The 19,976-nt window shown below is 42.0% G+C and overlaps 1 protein-coding gene across 1 annotated transcript in view; it reads right to left on the bottom strand.

The window, feature by feature from the left end:
- Positions 1–18,618, bottom strand: part of LOC137376072 (histidine--tRNA ligase, cytoplasmic-like) — a 28,567-nt gene extending 9,949 nt beyond the window's left edge. Inside the window, exons 1-7 of the mRNA XM_068044085.1 lie at positions 18,461–18,618; positions 9,835–9,924; positions 9,374–9,493; positions 7,972–8,067; positions 5,952–6,077; positions 3,685–3,792; positions 1,519–1,617 (exon numbers count right to left, since the gene is read on the bottom strand). Coding sequence (XP_067900186.1) covers positions 1,519–1,617; positions 3,685–3,792; positions 5,952–6,077; positions 7,972–8,067; positions 9,374–9,493; positions 9,835–9,924; positions 18,461–18,541 — 720 coding nt within the window. The 5' untranslated portion in view covers positions 18,542–18,618. The remainder of the gene's footprint in view (positions 1–1,518; positions 1,618–3,684; positions 3,793–5,951; positions 6,078–7,971; positions 8,068–9,373; positions 9,494–9,834; positions 9,925–18,460) is intronic.
- Positions 18,619–19,976: the final 1,358 nt, after the last annotated feature.

Raw genomic sequence — 19,976 nt, 5'->3', positions numbered from 1 at the left:
ACCCCAGAGGGAAAATGTTTACCTCCTTCAGTGGCGTTAAAACACATTTTCACAAAACTTGGGAAAAATTTTAACCGGGATGGATAGCTGTTCAATTATCTTCATTCTTGTTACTGAAGCACAAGCATATAAACAGACAGTCACAGTTCAGGAGGCTGTCTCTAAACATCATCACCACTGGGAAGCATTTTGAAATGACACCTCAACAAACTGCAACTGAACAATCTCTATCTCGCCCTTTGCTGTCTTGGAGAGAAAGATCATGGAGATAAAGCACGATTCTTACAAAAATAAAGACTGGCAGCCAACGTCTCCTCGAAATTTCTTTGTTTGTGTGCAGTCTGTTCATTCAATGCATGGTACATTTAATAAGTTCTGCATGGCCACGCACGTGCGGTATCTTAAAGGGGACAACTTCTGAGCAGCTGCACACATGCGCAGCTTAGAGGGAACACTGCCGGTGGCTACACTAAGTATTACCAGCTTTAAAAGACAAGTCTGTGCCCTAAGCAGAAAGAAAAGACTTTTGCAAACTGCAGATGCTGGAAATCTTAAAGAAAAACAGAAAATGCTGGAAACACTCAGGTCAGGTAGCATCTGTGCAGAGAGAAACAGAGCTAATGGAAAAGATTTTAACTCATTCAAAACCCACCCACTTGCACAAAGTTAAAATCAGGCCCAATGTTTCAGACCAAAAAAAAAACCTCAAACACTGCCAAAGCAAAGCAGACCCATATACCCATTACCACAAGGAGATACACTCTGAACTTTACCACCTTGTTCTACAAATTGATCTGTTGTCAGAATGAAGAGTTGCCGTGTTTTATTGTAGCATCAAAATTTCATAGTTAGCTTTGTTGATATTGTTCCATTATGTTTCAATTGGTCATAACTAGAATATTACAAATACATTGTGCTGTTAAGCTGACAACTGTCCTGTTGTGATATACCATACTTGTTTGATTTTTGTTCCTCCTATTTGAAGTTACAATAGATCCTTTGCTGGAGTGTGGATCCATGGCACAAGTACCAAATCATCTGAGAGTTTTAACTGTGTGCTGGCAGACTATTGAATTGGAGTCTGAGAGCCAGGACAGCCGAGCCAGATCCTCTCCTCACCCAAGGTCCACACACATGCGCTTCCAGCAGCATATTACTGGGTTATCAGCAGCATGTATAGGAACCCTGGCTGGTTTTCACTTGCATAACCCAGGAGGCGTCAAGGCCAACTATAGCCACCCTCGATGAGCTTGTTAACTAAACACGGCTGGCTGACAAAAAGTCATCGAATTGAAATGCTAATCCTATGTTTTTCTCTCCACAGATGCTGCCTGACCTGCTGAGTATGTCCAGCATTTTCCGTTTTAAAGTTATGTTTATTTTATCAACTTGAAACTCCTGAAAACAAAAGCTCATAAGCAGTGGCTTTGTACAAGGACTAGGAACAGTCTGTGATAAACAATGGGCTAGGTTTTCCACCTATTCTCTACAAAAGGGTAACAAGTCTGGTTCACAAACCTTATCCATTTTATCCACCGAGGAACAGATTGTCCGAAATTTATCAGTTGGGACTCCACAAACTTCAAACATCCCATCAAGGACACGCCTGTCATTAACCTGAATACAGACAAATGGACATAATTACAAAATCTTTGCATCAGAACAGATTTTTTGCAAGACACAGCTCCAATCTTAAGAACAAGTCATTGTAATTAGTGTAAAACTGGATCTTCACAGTTCAAATTTACTGAGAAACCAACGTGAAAGGCAAGGTCTACAGAGCAGAGTACTGCCAAGTTTGGAAAAAACCACAAATGTAAAATCAGGAAATAGCGACTAGTTAACACCAAGTTTGGACTATAAATCTCCCGAGCTGTCAGGGCCCACTTCAAGAGATGATTTCAACCAGCCGCTCTGAAGTCAGCAGCGACATGGCACCTAATGTAAATCTTGCCCCCTTGGAGCACAAGCCCTATGTCTAAAATAAAAGCAAACTACTGCAGATGCTGGAAATCTGAAATAAAAACAAGAAATGCTGGAACTACTCAGCAGGTCTGGTAGCATCTGTGGAGAGTCACCTAAACAGCATTCCTTTTCACTCATTAACCACAAGCCAGCAGAACAAAACCTTTCAAAAACACATTCAGCACTGGGCTTTGAAAGTTGTATTCCTCCTCAGCATCAGCAATTGATCAATCTTTGTATTTTAACGGATTCTTCACTAAGAGCCTTAAAACCATGAACATCTCATCCAGCTCAGTCTTTCTATCCTCTTACAATCTACACTCTTTCAAACCCAAACTTGCTATTACCTAACAATCAGTTCTCATACTCAATTCTCCTATTCATTTCACCCTTGGTGCAGTCCTGATTAGTTTAGTTTAGTTTAGAGATACAGCACTGAAACAGGCCCTTCGGCCCACCGAGTCTGTGCCGACCATCAACCACCCATCTATACTAATCCTACACTAATCCCATATTCCTACCACATCCCCACCTGAACCTATATTTCCCTACCTAAACTGGGGGCAATTTATAATGGCCAATTAACCAAGCAACCTGCAAGTCTTTGGCATGTGGGAGGAAACCGGAGCACCCGGAGGAAACCCACGCAGACACAGGGAGAACTTGCAAACTCCACACAGGCAGTACCCAGAATTGAACCCGGGTCGCTGGAGCTGTGAGGCTGCGGTGCTACCCACTGCGCCACTGTGCTGATCTAAGAAGCCACGATTTATGCATTCAGCCCTTCTGTGATGAAAGTTTTTATTTTCATGAGCTACACCCTCTTTGAACGAACATATTGTGCCCTACAATCCAAAAAATGAAGCCACTCAAATTTCTGCCCCTACCCATAGCACTTGCACAAACCCTACTTTGCCAGTGTCCTCTCCAGTTTTGTTTCACCCCTATGAACACAAGTATCAACAAAGCATCTGAGAGTTCATTTCAAGCTCCAAATTGAGTCATCTGCTTTATCTGCAATGATTTTAACAAGTAAAGCACATTCAGGACAGCACAACTGCCCAATGAGTCCATTCAACCGCCTCGAGCTTTGAAGCCACACTCTGTTCCTTCAGTAGTGAATGTAGTAAGGCGCCATCTCTCTCTCACTCTGGCTGGCACAAGCTTTCAGTATTATTCCTCCATCTCACACTCTTCTTCCTCCAAGTTCAAACTTAATTCTCGCTGAGTACTCACTGGCAGGGGATTAACTCTTCTATTTTGTCTTTGCCTTGCCTGGAACTCGGTGAATTTTATGCAAACAGAAAATGTATATTTGGTTTTAAGCTATTTTAATTGGTTATAGTTGCCCAAGACAATCTCAGTTCTAAACGGAATTAATTCACACAATGCAGTTGTTCAGGCCCCTGACCTGATGTCTACCTGGCAAACCTGCCTGAAGGTCAAGGACAAAAAACATTAATGGCAACCATCCCAAGTCTGCCAGTTCCTCAGCTTTACATTCGTAGAGAACAAATTCAGCTAGTCTCACTTATATCTGCCTCTACATACTGACATGACAATAGTGATAATCCATCACATTGCTCCCTGGGTTTCTCAATGGGAAAAGATTTAAATTAAAATGGTGTTGTCCTGCTGTGGTATCTCAAACATTTAACCTGATCTTCATCCTCCACTCTTTAAAATCTTTTGATCTCACTGAAATTTCCTCAGTTTTACCTTAATTTGAAAATCTCCCAACTGCAGCTCGCTCAAAATTTCATGGACAATTTTCAGGCATTCAGCATCAGGAATCATTGGATCATACTGGCCAGCAATGTCAAAATCCTGAGAAAATAAACAGTTTAAAATAAAACATTTAAAAATTGGAACTGGCAGCGTAAATACATTTTGCATTGCAACACTGAATATAAGTTAAAGAGAAAATCCGACAGGTAGCCAGACTTGGGTCTATAATTTAAGTGTCTAAATGGAGCATCTTCACTCATGCTAATTGAAAAAGCAGGTTCCTCATGCTACATAAAACAAAAGTGAACCATATGCATGAACTGAGTGGGATAGCATACCTTAGGATTAACAATCTACTTCGTGTGGGATACCCTCAGTCTTTCCAATAGGCAACAAACACAAACAACTTGACGAACTACACAGTTTACTACAAAAGGTTTTTAATTGAAATATACAGATTTATATTGAAGCAAAATCAGCAGATAAAGATTGCAGTTATGAACTTCAATTTATTCTCTCAACAGTTTTCCAAAAACAACAGCCTTTTGAATTTTGAGTCACTTTCAGAACCCCTTCCAATACTGAATCACTCCCAAAGACTCCCTGTCATTACGGACGTGTTTCTGGGACCTTTTCTTTTAATTTGTTCCTGGGTTGTGGGCATCGCTGGCTAGGACAGCATTTATTGCCCATCCCTAATTGCCCTTGAGATGTTGGTGGTGAGCTGCCTTCTTGAGCTGCTGCAGGCAATGTGGGGTAGGTACACCCACAGTGCTGCTCGGAAGGGAGTTCCAGAATTTTGACTCAGCGACAGTGAAGGAACAGTGATATAGTTCCAAGTCAGGATGGTGTGTGGCTTGAAGGGGACCTTGCAGCTGGTGGTGTTCCCATACATCTGTTGCCCTTGTCTTTCTAGGTGGTAGACATGGCAGGTTTGAAAGGTGCTGTCTAAGGAGCCTTGGTGTGTTGCTGTAATGCTTCTTTTAGATGGTACACACAACTGCCACTGTGTATCGGTGATGGAGGGAGTGAATGTTTGTGGATGGGGTGCCAATCAAGCGAGCTGCTTTGTCCTGGATCGAGCTTCTTGAGTGTTGTTGGAGATGCACCCATCCAGGCAAGGAAAGAGTATTCAATCACGCTCCTGACTTATGCCTTATAGATGGTGCACAGGCTTTGGGGAGTTACTCAAAACAGGATTCCCAGCCTCTGACCTGCTCTTGTAGCCACAGTATTTATATGGCTATTCCAGTTCAGTTTCTGGTCAATGGGAACCCTCACGATGTTGATAGCGGAGGATTCAGCAATTGGAATGCCATTGAATGTCAAGAAGAAATGGTTAGATTGTCTCTTGTTGGAGGTGGTCATTGCCTGGCATTTGAGTGGCATCAATGTTACGCTGCAAGTCTTGCTGCATTTCTACACAGACTGCTTTAGTATCTGAGGAACTCCTGCAGTCATGTCCTGGGGTTGAGATGATTGACCTCCAACAACCACAACCATCTTCCTTTGCGCTAGGTATGACTCCAACCAGTGGAGACCTTTCCCCCCCCCCCCCCCCCCAAGATTCCCATTGACTTCAGTTTTGCTCAGGTTCCTTGATGCCATACTCGGTCAAATGCTTGCTTGATGTCAAGGGCAGTCACTCTCACCTCACATCAGGTTCAGCTCTTTTGTCCATGTTTGAACCAAGGTCAGTACCTGACTGGCCTTGGCAGAACCCAAACTGAATGACAGTGAGCAGGTTTATTGCTAAACAAGTGCCCTGTTGACGATACCTTCCAACACCCCTATTCATGACCAGAAAGCCCCAGTCCTAGATTCCACAAGATAGTCTCAATGGACAATGTAAATCACTTCAGAAAACATTTTTATTTATAAACAGCAAACAAAATGCTAGGAAGTTATCAAATATAGAGAAACCAATGCCCTGGTGGATTACTTGGGTTCCCGTTGTAGAATCCCTCCAGTTTGAAAACCTATGTATAAATCAGTAAATCATTGACAACAAAGGGAGTAAAGCAGCATTGTAAAATATGAGTTCTACATCAGCTTATATACTGGATAATTTTTTTTATTTTATTTTATTTTATTTTTTTTTTTTACAGTGTAGCTTTCTGCACAATGTGTGTTTGCTATTTGTGGATTTCTTGATATGGTCATTGATACTTCGCTATTCCAAAACTATTCCATTCCTGCAAAGTTAATGAATCCCAACTAGAATGCTCCTCAAAAACATCAGTTCAACAAATACTCACACACTGATAGAACTCTCTGTAACGGCCCCGGGTCATGGCTGGATTGTCTCTTCGGTATACCTTTGCAATGTGATATCTCTTGATATTGGTCATTTTATTCATAGCTAAGTAACGGGCAAAAGGAACCTGAGAAAACGAGGTCAAGGACAAATACTGTAATGACGACAGAACTGGCTGCACAGCTCTACTTGAAATGTTATAATTTTTACGTTGGTCACTGAATTGAAATCATTACTTTATGTCACGCCTCCATTTTAAAATCCTTCCCTTTAAATATCCCCCTGTTCTCCTTTCATGAAGATGGCGACATGTGACAGAATATGGTTCCTTTGTTGCCAGCTGTCTTCCAATATGTCACCCAACTGACTCGCCCTCATTTTGAGCTTTGACAAGCCAAAGTTGGAAGGTTATTCAACAGTGCCCATCTGCTTACCTAACAAGTACATACACAAACTTCCGAGCAGGGATAATTGGATAGCAGTCAGGTATTGGAGCCTTTGCAATTGTGTTATAACAACTGGACTTCGTAGTATGTTTTAAAAACTGTCATCTTTAATGCAGTGTAAATGAACATTTGGAGGAAACATGTGACCTCATACAAAATCTGCCCAGTGACAAGCCTGGCTCTTGGTTACCATGGGAACAAGGAACCCAGATCAAAGAACCTTTTGAAAGCAGGGTACAAGGTTATAACCCCTAAAGGACGATGGATTTCGCTCAGACCCTCTGATTGTAAATAGGAAGCCAGGGGCTCTAAAATGTTGTTGAGTTGCAATTTTTAACACCTGGAAACAAAGGAAAGTCCCGGTGGTTTTGCTCAGGTCAGACTCAGCAGCACAACTTAGACAGACAGAGAGAGAGAGAGAGTTCAAGTCTTTTATTTTATAGTTGGGGTCTTTACTGAGGTCGAAACAAATGTTTCTCCTCTCAGACATCAAAGTCAACTTGTAATGTCCTCACGACTGCGCCTACTTACTCAGCACAGGTTGGATATCATGTCTGCTACCTTTCTGGACACGTGGCTGCATATCAAAGCAGACAGTGTAACTTCATGCTGGGCAATGAGCAAACATTGGCATTATAAATGTTTAAAACAGTGCACCTTGAACCAGACTGGTTGCACTATGTATATCAGACAAGGGCTTAAGTTAAGTTTAGTTGCACACAGTAAGCAAACTCCTTCTAATTAAGTTGCTTAATAGATTTTTAACTGGCACCCAGTCCTCATTTTCTCTCATTCCAGTTATCTAAATCACACTCCGTTCTCATTTTCCTTTCCTTTTGCAAAACCAAAGTTTGCCAGTGATTGATAAAACCACGTGGTGGACAAAGCAAGAATATCAGCCATTTCAGGCACCAGGGGAAAGAACTCTATTTCGAACTTCGACAAATACCAAAGCTGTTCTTGAACTTGGCACTTTAAAAATCTGATTCAATTAAAACTTGAACAAACAAGTTTCCGTACATTAACAAATATTCATCTGTTGCTCTCTAACCAAGTGCAATCATTTGCTCCCAAGTGCATTTTGTTAAAAAACACGAGCTTTGTGCTCAAGTTCTGGGGGCGGGGGGAAATGTGCTGGTAAACGATACTTTCCATTTCAAAAACTCAGTATCAGCATCAAGCCCCGAAAAATGTGTACAGGCCCCAAATTCAAAACAACCATCACTGCACCAATGTGACAATTTTCCATTTCCCTCACCAATGATCCCATGACCTCCAAGTGGAGGCACCTAATTAAGGGGCAGTTTTGTACTGTGGGCCCACACTGATTCTGAACTCAATTGAAATACCCTCAAACTCAATCACTTCGCTCAGTGGAAAGAGAAGACTTTCATCCCATTAGTCTTCGCTGAATTTGAACACAGCTCCCAGAGACGAAAAGCAGTGAGGTAAATCCACCGCATTATCTAGTCTCCTGAACCCAGTCTGCCCTGCTCACCCAGACAGTGCAATAATTCAAGGATCGTCCACTTTTATCTTACTGTTGAACTTAGTACACAGGCAGATCAAGGATACTGTTAGGTCATAACGCAATGACAACAGCTCACCACCCTGGTCCTTTAAGTCATAGATAAGTTTTGAGTCTTCGCCATATTTTCCCATCAGGGTTTCCTGAAGAACAGAGATATACTGTGATTCAACAAAAGATAATTGAAAAATATATTTTCATGAATAAATTATAGGGATCTTGTGGTTGAACTAAGAATTAATGTGACATTTACTCCACAATAAATATTCCCTTTTGCTGCATTTTCAACCAATGTGCAGCAATGAAAGTACAACTTCTACTATTCACACTCCCTGCTAGCTATGTACCCAATTACCTGCAAATGTTTTCAGGGCAGATCACGAGATCAGTAGGAATTGTGGCCAATAAAGTTTAAACTGTCACATGTCAACTTCAGGCTCGGTGATAGTAATTCAATCCTTTATAATTAAAGCCATAACAGCCAATAGCATGAATTGTCTGAACACTCCCAGTTATTTGTTACATACCTGGAGCCCACTGGCCAAAGCACAACATATGGGTTGGCAGAAAGAAAGAGGTACTCTCAACTGCCCCTTAACAGGCAGCAGCGATAGAACATCCCAGGCATACGTTAATCATGTTGCATAATGTGCTTTGTTAGCTAAACTAACAAGAATTTCATTCAAGCCCATGTAGATTGATTAACCAGTCGTCACTGGAGTAGGGCAAAGGAAAAATAAGCATGCAATGCACTGCAAGGACTCAGTAAGATTGCTGTTGCGTTGCATTAGGATTGCAATAAATCATAACGTTGATGATATCAAGACAAACACATTACATCCTCTTCCTTTGCAAGCAACATCGAGCAGTACAGAGAAATGATAGCCTAGTGGTTATGGTACCCAGATGTTATGAGTTCAAATTGTACCATGGCAATGCTGTGAAATTAAAGTTAGAAGTCTGTGGGGGCTAAAAAAAAAGTGACCATGAGAACTGCCAGACTGTTGCAAAACTTCAACTGGTGCACAGGAGGAAACCTACAACGCCTACCCAGTCTTTCATATAGCAGACTGCAGTTCTACTCTCCATGGTTTAACTTGATGCAGGCAACTAGGCATGTGCAATAAATACTGCTTTGGCAGAATAGATTTTGTACATATGGACATAGAAGAAAAATTGAGATGTAGGGGAAATGTCTGATGGTTATGGATCCAGTACTGCTGGTCATAACAGTGTGTGTAATTTCAGGTGATGCAGTGGAAGTATCCCACAAAAGCCTATCACATGTTAAGGTTTATTGGTTCGGTTATGAATTTTTCCCATGATCTACAAATACCAATATGCTAAATTAGCTCGACGACAGCACTGATCTATCAGAGAACCACCCACACTGCCCCAGTCAAAACAGAAAAATGTTCAGGTGTTGCATAGCCCCACTGAGTGCCTTACCTTGAGCTCAAACACTGGCGTGTCAATGGTCTCAGCTCCATGCCGTTTAAAGCAGTCAGTGATGGTGGTGAAGACTTTCTCACGGATAGCCATTTGCTTCGGGTTATAGTCTCTGGTTCCCTGTAAAATTGAACGCTTGCATAAGAGACCGAATAAAGCACCCTCCTCAGTGTGACACTGCAGTAAGAATTTTAAAAATCACACCCACCATAATGAAAAACTCTCAATGCTACTGCTGCCACAATACAAATGCCATCTATTGAAAGCAAAGATGGCAAATAAACATGGCTTTTTGTCAGCTGGAGTGTTTCCAGCTCCCTCTGTGCACATAAACACGGTTGCTTTAAGGTCCATCTGGCTACTGAAAGTAACCTGCAACATCAACAGGGAAATTTCTACAACACTGGAGCAGAGCACCCACCACTTCCTGAAGCTCTTGCTTGCAATTACACTGAACATACCTTGGGTGTTTTGAGTACAAATTGTTGTTTCCCATCAGTAGTTGTAAGCTGAGCTTTCAGTTCCACCAACTTTGCTGATTCCTCTGAAATCTGAATAAAATAATTTTTAAAATGTAAAAATACAGTGAACAAAATCTTGATTTCAACCAGTGTACAATTTCATTAATATCTGCTCTCTGCCAACTATCTCTGGTAAAAGATAAAAGATTCCATGGCCCTATTTCAAAGATAAGCAGGGGATTCTCCTCAGTGTCCTGGCCAATATTTAGTCCTCAATCAATCTCACAAGAACAGATTATCTGGTCATTATCACATTGCTGTTTGTGGGCAACTTGCTATGCACAAATTGGCTGCCAAGTTTCATACTGTTACAACAGTGACTACATTTAAAAGTATTTCATTTGCTTTGGGATGTCTTGAGGTCGTGAAAGGCATTATATAAATGCAAGTTTTTTTATTTAAAGTCTGTAAATAGGAAGCTGAGAATTTGCTATAGTTTGACAGGAATACCAACAATTTATCCAGATTCTCCCTGGCTGGGGGAATATTTTGCAAATTGTAGACATTTGAAAACTACTTATTCCAGTTTAAGTATTTCCAGAACCCAAAATAGTGCACTGATATTACTGAATGCAAGAGCTGTCCTTACACTCAAGACCATCAGTTTTTTGTATTTCTAGTACTGATGAAAGTCACGGTAAACTGGAACACAAATTCCACTCATGTGGAACAACACGGTTAAAAGATAGTCCAAACCGCACACACAAAACATTTAGTGTCTCTGCAGGTCGCCAACATTTCAAAATAGACATGGCTTTGAGATCTGCAGGACTCAGGATAGCATGTCTCACTGATGCCAGCAACTGAAAACCAATACTATCCCTAAATTACAAAAAAAGTTTGTAGTTGCCAAGAAACCTTCCCCAAGAGTGATCCTCAATAGCAAATGCTATTAGGCTACTTGACCATGAAGTGCATACTGAATTGCGTAAGTTTTAATCTACTCTGTTAAAAATTTGACTTTCCTTTGCACTCCTGTACAAGAAGGAAAATGGAAGCTGACAGCAATGTGAAGAAATTATTTAAGCGATTTGATTATCCCATTTTGCGGTACTCGCTGGTTTGTGATTTTTTAAAAAATCTTTCATGGGATGTGTGCATCCCTGGCAGGCCAGCATTTGTTGTCCATCTTTCATTGCCCTTGAACTGAGTGGCTTGCTCGGCCATTTCAAAGGGCAGTTAAGAGTCAACCACATTGTGTGCATCTAGAGTCACATGTAGGCCAGACCAGGTTAGGACAGCAGATTTGCTTCCCTAAAGGACATTAGTAAGCCAGATGGGTTTTTACAACAATCGATGATAATTTCATGGCATGTTACTGAGATTAGCTTTCAATTCCAGATGTTAATGAATTGAATATTTTGTTAATTAATTGAATTTAAATTCCACCAGCTGCTGTGGTGGGATTTGAACCCATGTACCCAGGGCATTATCCTGGCCCTCTAGATTACTAGTCCAGTGACATTACAACTGCACCCGATTGCTCAATTTCTGTCAGCTGGGTGCTCATTCCTCATTTGCTGTTTTTGATGCTGTTCCAGACAGGAGATGGTTTCCGGCCATCCGGACACAGTGTCCAGTCCATCAAAGTTCATTTGGCAGGAAAATTGAAGCAAAATACTGCAGATGCTGGAAATCTGAAATAAAAACAAGAAATGCTGGAAATACTCAGCAGGTCTGGCAGCATCTGTGGAGAGAGAAGCAGAGTTAACGTTTCAGAAATTTTTGCTGTTTTGCCTGAATGCTTGTGGAGCTGGTTTGAAGAAGAACAATGGCGTTTGTTCGATCACCTCCCCATTGAACCCAGAGGCATTGCTGATGGAATTTCGCTAAAGCTCTTATGTGTCGCTGATGCACAGTACAAGTCTCACTGCAGTCCAGGACGGTGGTGATGACAACTGTTCTATACAATAGGACATCTGTTGACTTGGAGGTCTTTGTTGTCAAACACTTGCTGTTGTAATTTGTAGAAGGCGCAGCTGATCCAGTGTTGGATCTCCTCGTCCAGGGTGGCCTTTAGAGAGGTGGCTGCCAAGGTATGGGAAGTGCTCAACATATTCCAGAACCTCGCCTTCAACATACATGAGGGGTGGAACGTTTGGCTGACCAGGTGTGGGTTGATACAAGTTTTGGCAACATTCAAGGACATGGATCTTGATGATCCATAACATTTTACTTAGCATGTTGAATGAATTGCTTCGAGGGAAGAAAACGGGCTGGCCTATTGAATATCGAGCTCCCTGGAGCTGCCAGCAGTCTCCCTCTGCCTTTCTACCTCCATTCAGGTTTTCCTTCAACTGAGAAGGCAAATATCCAAGGCCATAGACTTCCCTGCAGAAGCCATCAACAGATGGCTTTATCAGATGACAGGTACACTCAATGGAGGAATTTTTTGTAAAGTTACAGCAAATGTTAAAATCTACAAGGTTGGCTCTTGGACTGCAATTTCTGGTCGCTGCATTTTATGTTCTTATCATTTTCTGTAATCTCCTCCAATTATCTGTGCTCACCTAATTCTGGCCTCTTGAGCATCTTCCACCATTGTTGATCATGCCTTCAGCTGCCTGGGTCCTAAGCTTTGGAATTCTCTTTCTAATTGTCTCCACCTCTCTTTCCTTCTTTAAGATGCTCCTTAAAAGCTACCTCTTTGACCATGCTTTTGGCCACCTTATGTGGCTTTTCTGACCATACAAAAATAGGTGTGAAGGCCTGTTGTGATGAGGACATAAGGAATCTGCAAGGGGATACAGATAGGTTGAGTCAGTGGGCAAAAATCTGGCAGATGGAGTTTAACGTAGGACAGTGTGAGGTCATGCACTTTGGTCAGAAGAATCAAAAGGCAGCCTATTAGTTAAATGGAAAGAGACTTCAAAAGAAGTGCAGCACAGAGGGAGCTGGGTGTTCTTGTGCATGAAACACAGAAAGTTAACATGCAGGTGCAGCAAGTAATTAAGACAAATAGAATTTGCTAGGGGGTTGGAGTTTAAGAATAGGGAAGTCTTGTTTCAACTGTACAGGGTGTCGGTGAGTACAGCATGGCTACCCGACCCGAACCCGAGCAGTCCAAAGGCGTGTTGGGTTCGGTTCGGGTCGGGTCTCTCCTCCGGGTCCAGTATTCGGGCTCAGGTTGGACACAGTGCTGTCTTTTGGTCAGGGAGGGAAAAGCTTCAAAAACTGAACAGCCAGGACGTCAAGGCGGGAAACATGCATCCGGCTAATTAGAGATTAGAAGAATGAGGGGTGATCTTACTGAAATGTACAAGATTCTGAGGGGGCTTGACAGGGTAGATGTTGAGATGACATTTCCACTGGTGGGGGAACCTCGAAGTAGGGGACATTGTTACAGAATAAGGGGATACTCATTTAAAACAGAGATGCAAAGAAATTTCTTCTCTCGGGGGTAGTGAATGTCTGGAATTCTCTACCCCAGAGGGTTGTGGAGGCTAGATCACTGAAAGTATTTAAAGAGGAGGTAGAAAGATTTTTGAAATATCGGAGCGTTGAGGGTTATGAGGTTCTGGCACGAAAGAAGAGTTGAGGTCTGGGGCAGATCAGCCACGATCTGATTGAATAGCCTACACTCCTGCTCCTAATTCAGACGAACCTGTGTGTCAAATTTTGATCAAGAACACTCCTGTGAAGCACCTTGGGACAAATTATTACAGTCGGGAGCCAATGGCAATTTTACAGGGATAGTAAGTCAAAGGCCCAGACTAATGCTCCAGAGACATGAGTTCAAATCCCACCATGGCAGCTGGGGGAATTTAAATTCAATTAATTGATAAATCTGGAATAAAACACGAGTCTCATTAATAATGAGCACGAAACCAACGGATTCTTGTAAAAACCCATTTGGTTCACTAATTCCTTTCAGGGGAGGAAATCTGCCATCCTTACCTGGTCTGGCCTACATGTGACTCCAGATCCACACTAATATAGTGACTCTTAACTGCCCTCTGTCATGGTCCAGCAAGCCACTCAGATGTCGACACAAACCGTCACCTGCTCAAGAGTAATTAATGCTGGCCTTGCCGGTGACACTCACATCCCAAGAACAAATAAAAAATATGAAAGGCACTACACAAATACAAGTTATGTTGTTGTTCATCCACACACTAAAATGATGGCTAGAGCTGTTTATCGACGAGCTAAAAGTTTTTCTTAATATATTGAAACATACACCCGCTAAAAGTTACACACCTGTTCATTAGGCAGAGAGCACATCAGCTGTGTAGTCATGTGACAGTATCAAATCTGGTAGCAGAGAAATCCAGACCAGTATTTCACAGCGATTGTTCCAAATTTCTTCTTTTTGGTTTCAAGTTCAGTGCACAAGAATGTAATGTGCTCCAGGGAAGTGGGGGGCGGGGAGTAGTGAGGTCTGGAGCAAGCGGCTGAGGGGAGGAAACGGCCAGTGGGCAGGAGGGGGAGAAAGCGAGTTGCCGAGGGGGGAGAGCGGCCAGTGGGGTGGGAGCTAGTAGCTGCGTTCAGCTGAAATCGGTCCTGGTCAGTCATATAAACAAATCACAATAACCAATTGGCAGCACATTTTATACTCTGCCCAATTTTATTTTCCATCGATCGGGGTGCCTATTCACCATCTTCCAATGGAAATTCAATCATAAAATTCCTTTTGTATTTAATAGGATTACTGGAATATTAAATGGATTTGAGGATTACAGTGAGTAGCCTATAACTACATAGTATATTACTGGGCTTCCATCCAACTTAATGTAAGGTTTGTTTGCTAGAAGGACCTCGCCATAAGCATTTCCTGTGATAAATTGAGCAGCGCCATCTTTAATCCTGGCAGCTGCCTGAACATCAGACACTGATGTTCCAGTTGAACAGCCTGCATTTGCGCATGTGTAAGTACTGCGCCACCTACTGATTGCGTCGCCAGCAAACGCAGATTAAGTATATAGCTGCTATTTCTATAACTGCAGAACTAAAACTTTACAACCATCATCAAGTTGATATTTTGATGGCTTGGTGGCGGGATACAATCAATTAATTTCAATTTATAAATATTCCAACTGTATCTTACGATTAACTGTTGTATTGTTTGCAGATACTTGTACTGTAATACAAGTGCCCCGCCCACTCTGGGGTTTCATATTTCTTTGAATTGTTACGGTTCTTTATCTGATTTTCCTTCGCCTTATTTTTTGGCAAGGGTCTTCCAGTCTTGTTACAGTTTATAAATTCTCCTTTCACTATCACTTCTGAACAAACTCAGTGTGGAGTGGACTCTGAAACTTATGTTCACATTTTCTCACTTTTCTCAAACGATATATATTTAAATCTTCTCTGTAATTGACAATGTCGCATCATTCACACTGTCCCAAGGATGCCAGCAATTCACCAATAGACCCACATATACATTTCAGACATTGTAATGGCCATCAGCACTACACAGATCTCAGTGGTGAAGACAGGTCCAAGGGTAACCTGCATTATAGAATTTCATAATTGCTTATATACTAATAACTGCATCTATTCCTAATTTAGAAATTGTCCTCCAGTTATAACTGTTCAAAGGATACAGACTTTTACATTAGCCAGACTGTTATAACACAACTGCAATTAAAAAGGCAATCAACTCAGCTTAAAAATGTGGGTAATGCTGGGTGGAACTTTACTGGGATTCTGCAGGACAGCCTGTCAGGTTTGCGTTGAATTCCGATTCTGGATCCTGGATAGAGTTTTGAGTTTTAATGTGTTTTAATGTTTACAAGAATACAACTGCAACTTGCAATGAAGCAATCTGATCAATCTTAACAGCATCTAGGCTGAGGATGATATTAATCCTGCAGCTGCTGTTTTGTGCTCATCTGGGAGTTTCCTGCTCCAAATAAATGCTTAAACTTAACTCAACATGAAGTAGAACAAATTTTAAAAGCGTGATCAACGAAACGCTCCTGTGGTGGTTTCCCTTGTAGTTGTACCTGAGGCAATTTCAGTCTGCATTGCATCATCCAGTTATACAGCGCCACCCTTTCAATAAACGGTATCAGGATGAAATTTGGGCAATAAAAATATTGCAATTTCATTTCATTCACATTCTGGCTGCAATGGAAGTTTCATCAGCTTTAATGGCTTTTAAATAAAAAATAAGTTGTTACTAAGTTTTGAGAGGGCTGATCCAAAATGAATATAGTCCTGCAGAATTAACACATCTGTGTTCCAATTCAGCTTAAGTCGCTTCCACTTCAACTGTAAACCTGATGAATATACCACCTTTGATATATTCTTATCCACTAGGATTTATCCATTTATAATGCAAATTTAATGAATTAAAGCCAATTTCAGACTTGGTGGGCAGAAGTGAAACTTTGTTTGAAGCATTTACTACTAACAAGAACACAAATTAGTTAAGTGTCAATCCGCTGTTTAACACAACGGGGTTTCAATCCTTTTCTTTCATATCTTGCTTAAGCCAAGACCCAGCCGCAAAGTCCAGCTTCAGCACATAAACTTTCTGTCCACTGAAACCACAGGCAGCTTCAATGAACCAAAATGCAGAAGAAAATGCTACCCATGTCCGATCAGTAGCCACCTCCCCATTAATTACTTCCTCTCCTCCCATTAACAGTTCAAGAACAAAGTAAAGTATTTAAAAAACTAGTCTGCAATCGTGATTTTTATTCGGTTTGTTTTAAATTTTATTTCCTGAAAGTGCAGGGAGAGGGGTAATGGAAAATGAATAGGGCGTATATGAGAGATAAAGAACACTCCGAGATGGAGTTAATGGACGCGGATGGCAATTTAGATTAGTTATAAATATCAAACAATTATTTATAGAACAAGAATGATGTACCAACTCAGACTGAACAGCTCACTGCATGCCAGTAGCATTAATCTGTCAAAAGGTCAAATTTATTCCAAGTATTCAAAAACGCTAACAAAATGTGGCCTTAACCTCAGCGGATAAGAATACAGAGTACAGAAGCTACAGTTCATTTCAGCAGGGCCTTAATCAACCTCCATCTGCAGTACTGCATTCAATATTGGACACCACGCCTCAGGAAGGACGTACTTGCCTTAGAAAGGGTGCAGTACAGATTTACCAGAATGATACTCAGGGCTTAAGTTATGAAGATACGTTGTAGAAGCTTGACTTGTATCATCCAATAGGATAGCGACAGAGGAGGAATGTGGAATAAGAGGGTATCATCTTAAAAGAGCTAAACATTCAGGAGTAAAATCAAGATGTATTTTTTCTACACAAAGGATAGTGAAACATAAGAACATAAATAAATCTAGAACTCTCACTCAAAAGGCCGTGGATGCTGGGGGTCAATCGGAGCTTTCTAGACTGAACTTCACAGATTTTTATTAAGTAAAGGTATCAAGAAATGTGGAGCAAAGATAGGAAAATAAGGAGATGAGCTGCTGAATGAATGGCAGAACAGTCCCGAGGGATTGAATCGTCTATCCTTGTTCCTATTTCATTGGAAAACATAAAAATGACAGAACGCAGGAGATGAGGGAGTTTACTGCTGCATATGCAGATTGTAACTTTAAATTTAATTTCAGGAAGCAGCTCTGCAGTGCCAGCTACACTTCATGATGCAACTCTTCCTTTCTCTTATCTCATTTGTGTCCACTCTGAGCCAACATGGAGTGAAATCTGTTTATGTAGAACTCTAATTGATACAAATCCCCAACACACACAAATTATAGTACAGTAATGTAGAGTCAGTATTGTTACAGTTTAAGTCCAGTCAATTGTACAAACGTGAATTAATCAGGCAAATTTAGATTTAATTAAGTGAAATAGTTTCATTGATTATACTAACAATGTTTGCTGCAACTGACAAAAGTTATTTACACAGAGGGTGGTGAGTGCCTGGAACTTGCTCCCAGGGGAGGTGGTGGAAGCAGATACGATAGCGACGTTTAAGAGACATCTTGACAAATCTATGAATAGGAAGGGAATAGAGGGATATGGGCCCCGGAAGTGCAGAAGGTGTTAGTTTAGACAGGCATCAAGATCGGCGCAGGCTTGGAGGGCCGAATGGCCTGTTACTGTGCTGTTCTTTGTTCTTTGTAAAGTCTGGACACTTCCTCCAGGATTCTCACCTAGCCCCAGAGTTTCAGGGGCACTGGGGTGTCCAACAGCTTGTTCAAGCGGCCACTCATGGTATGTGAGCCGAGACAGTGAGCTACCTGCCTATGGGTGGGGAAGGCAGAAGATGAGTGATTCTCAGCGGGCAATTCAACCATGGAGGAATCACAGCCCTTGCCAGCGGCACTGACTGGCCAGGTCCACACGCTGACCTGCACGCCCTAGAGCCGAGCTGCAGCTCCCCTGTGGGGGTCGGCTCCCTCAGCACAGGCCGCGGATCAGACCTGCGGCCTAACGGTCTGGCAGAGCACCACCTCAGTCTCCATGGCAACAGATCTCAATCCTCAGCCTCCACCCGCTCCCTCCACGGGGCTGAGGCCATGATTCCCGGCTGCTGCCGCCACTCGAGCCCGCGGCTTCACAGGCCACAGGAGCCTTTATTTTAAACTATTTGGAAATGGAGTTTCCCACTGCTCCTGTAACCATGTCACTGACCTGGTCCTGAGGGGCTTTAGCCTCCGTCAGTTTGCGCACCCGTTCCGCTTGCTGCTCCACGGCAAGCTCCAGCTCCGCCATGACTGCCGGTGAAAAGCAAAGTAATTGTCATCCTGTGAAAGGGAAAGTAATTCTCAACCGGCTCCCGCCAAGCCACCCTCAAACCCCGCCCACAAACGTCAATCACAGAACTCCGTCCCAAGAACCGCCCACATGCAACTTCAATTACTGAAACCCCGCCCACAGACGTCAATCACGGAAACCCCGCCCGTCCAAGGCAGTATCCGAGGCCCCCGCCCACGCAGAAGCTCGTCATGGAAGCTCCGCCCCTCCGTTCAAAAGTCCGCGCATGCGTATCATGGATAACTCTGCAGGTCATCGCAAGGGAAGTTTCACAGATGCAACTTAATGTCAAAATACAATAATAACAAGTCAACCTATAGGTTTTGGTGTATTTACACGATTTTAAAAGCTCCAAAGCCGTCACATGTCAATTTATTTTGCTGAAATGCTTCCGTTTTTTCTACTTTTGCTTCAAACAAAATTAGGCACACAGTGTTAATACAGCCGGAAAACGGCAACCATTCGCAATGCCTTTAAGTCTGAATGAAATCTGTTGCAGTTTAACCTGTAATGCCTGCATTCCCCTGGTGACTGCTGTTCTGGGGATGTTGCCATTGCATTGTTCCATTGTGAGCACTCAGGAGAGCGAGTGACGGCACAATGACACTGATTCTGTGTTAAGTTTCTGCTAAAAATCCAACTTACCACCAGGCAAATAGTGGGAGATAAAATGGCTTCAAGAAACCATCGGGGTCAGAATGGAATGGCATCTTCGGCAAGGTAGCCAATAAGGGTATTGTATATAGTAGCACCGTAATCCAGCTAAATCCTGAATGAGAACTGAGCAAATCCTGCTATCATCACAGAAATCCCAGTATGTCACAGAATTACTGTAACAATAATGGGTGCATGACTATAGGCATTTAAAGATACTATTACATATATAGTCTCCATTCAAAGCTGCTTAATTCTGCTTTTCAAAGCACTAAACTTTCACTTTGCTGTGTTCGCTGAAATTCTTAAACCACATTTTGGATGATGACATTTTAGCACAAATTAACTGCAATAGACTGTATAAACCATCACAATTATAGTATCACAGCAGGACATTCCAATGCTGTTGGATTGTGAAATGTGAATTTTACATTTGCATTGCATTTACTCATTGCCCTGGCCAATATATATCCCTCAAGCAACATCATTAAAACAGATCGTCTGATCATTATCACGTTGCTGTTTGTGGGACCTTGCTATACTCAAATTGGCCGCTGCATTTCCTACATTACAACAGTGAATACACTTCAAAAGTACTTCATTGCTTGGAAAGTGCTTTGGGACATCCTGAGGTTGTGAAAGGGGCTAAATAAATGCAAGTTCTACCTATCTGTTTAACTTTGTTGCCTTTAGTCATAATTCAATCCTTTGAGATTAAGGGTCATCTAGCTCATTAGCC

This window comes from Heterodontus francisci, chromosome 12 (assembly GCF_036365525.1).
Source record: "Heterodontus francisci isolate sHetFra1 chromosome 12, sHetFra1.hap1, whole genome shotgun sequence".
Taxonomy (NCBI): Eukaryota; Metazoa; Chordata; class Chondrichthyes; order Heterodontiformes; family Heterodontidae; genus Heterodontus; species Heterodontus francisci.
The sequence above is the reverse complement of the archived record's forward strand: the minus strand, read 5'-3'. Positions and strand labels throughout refer to the sequence as shown.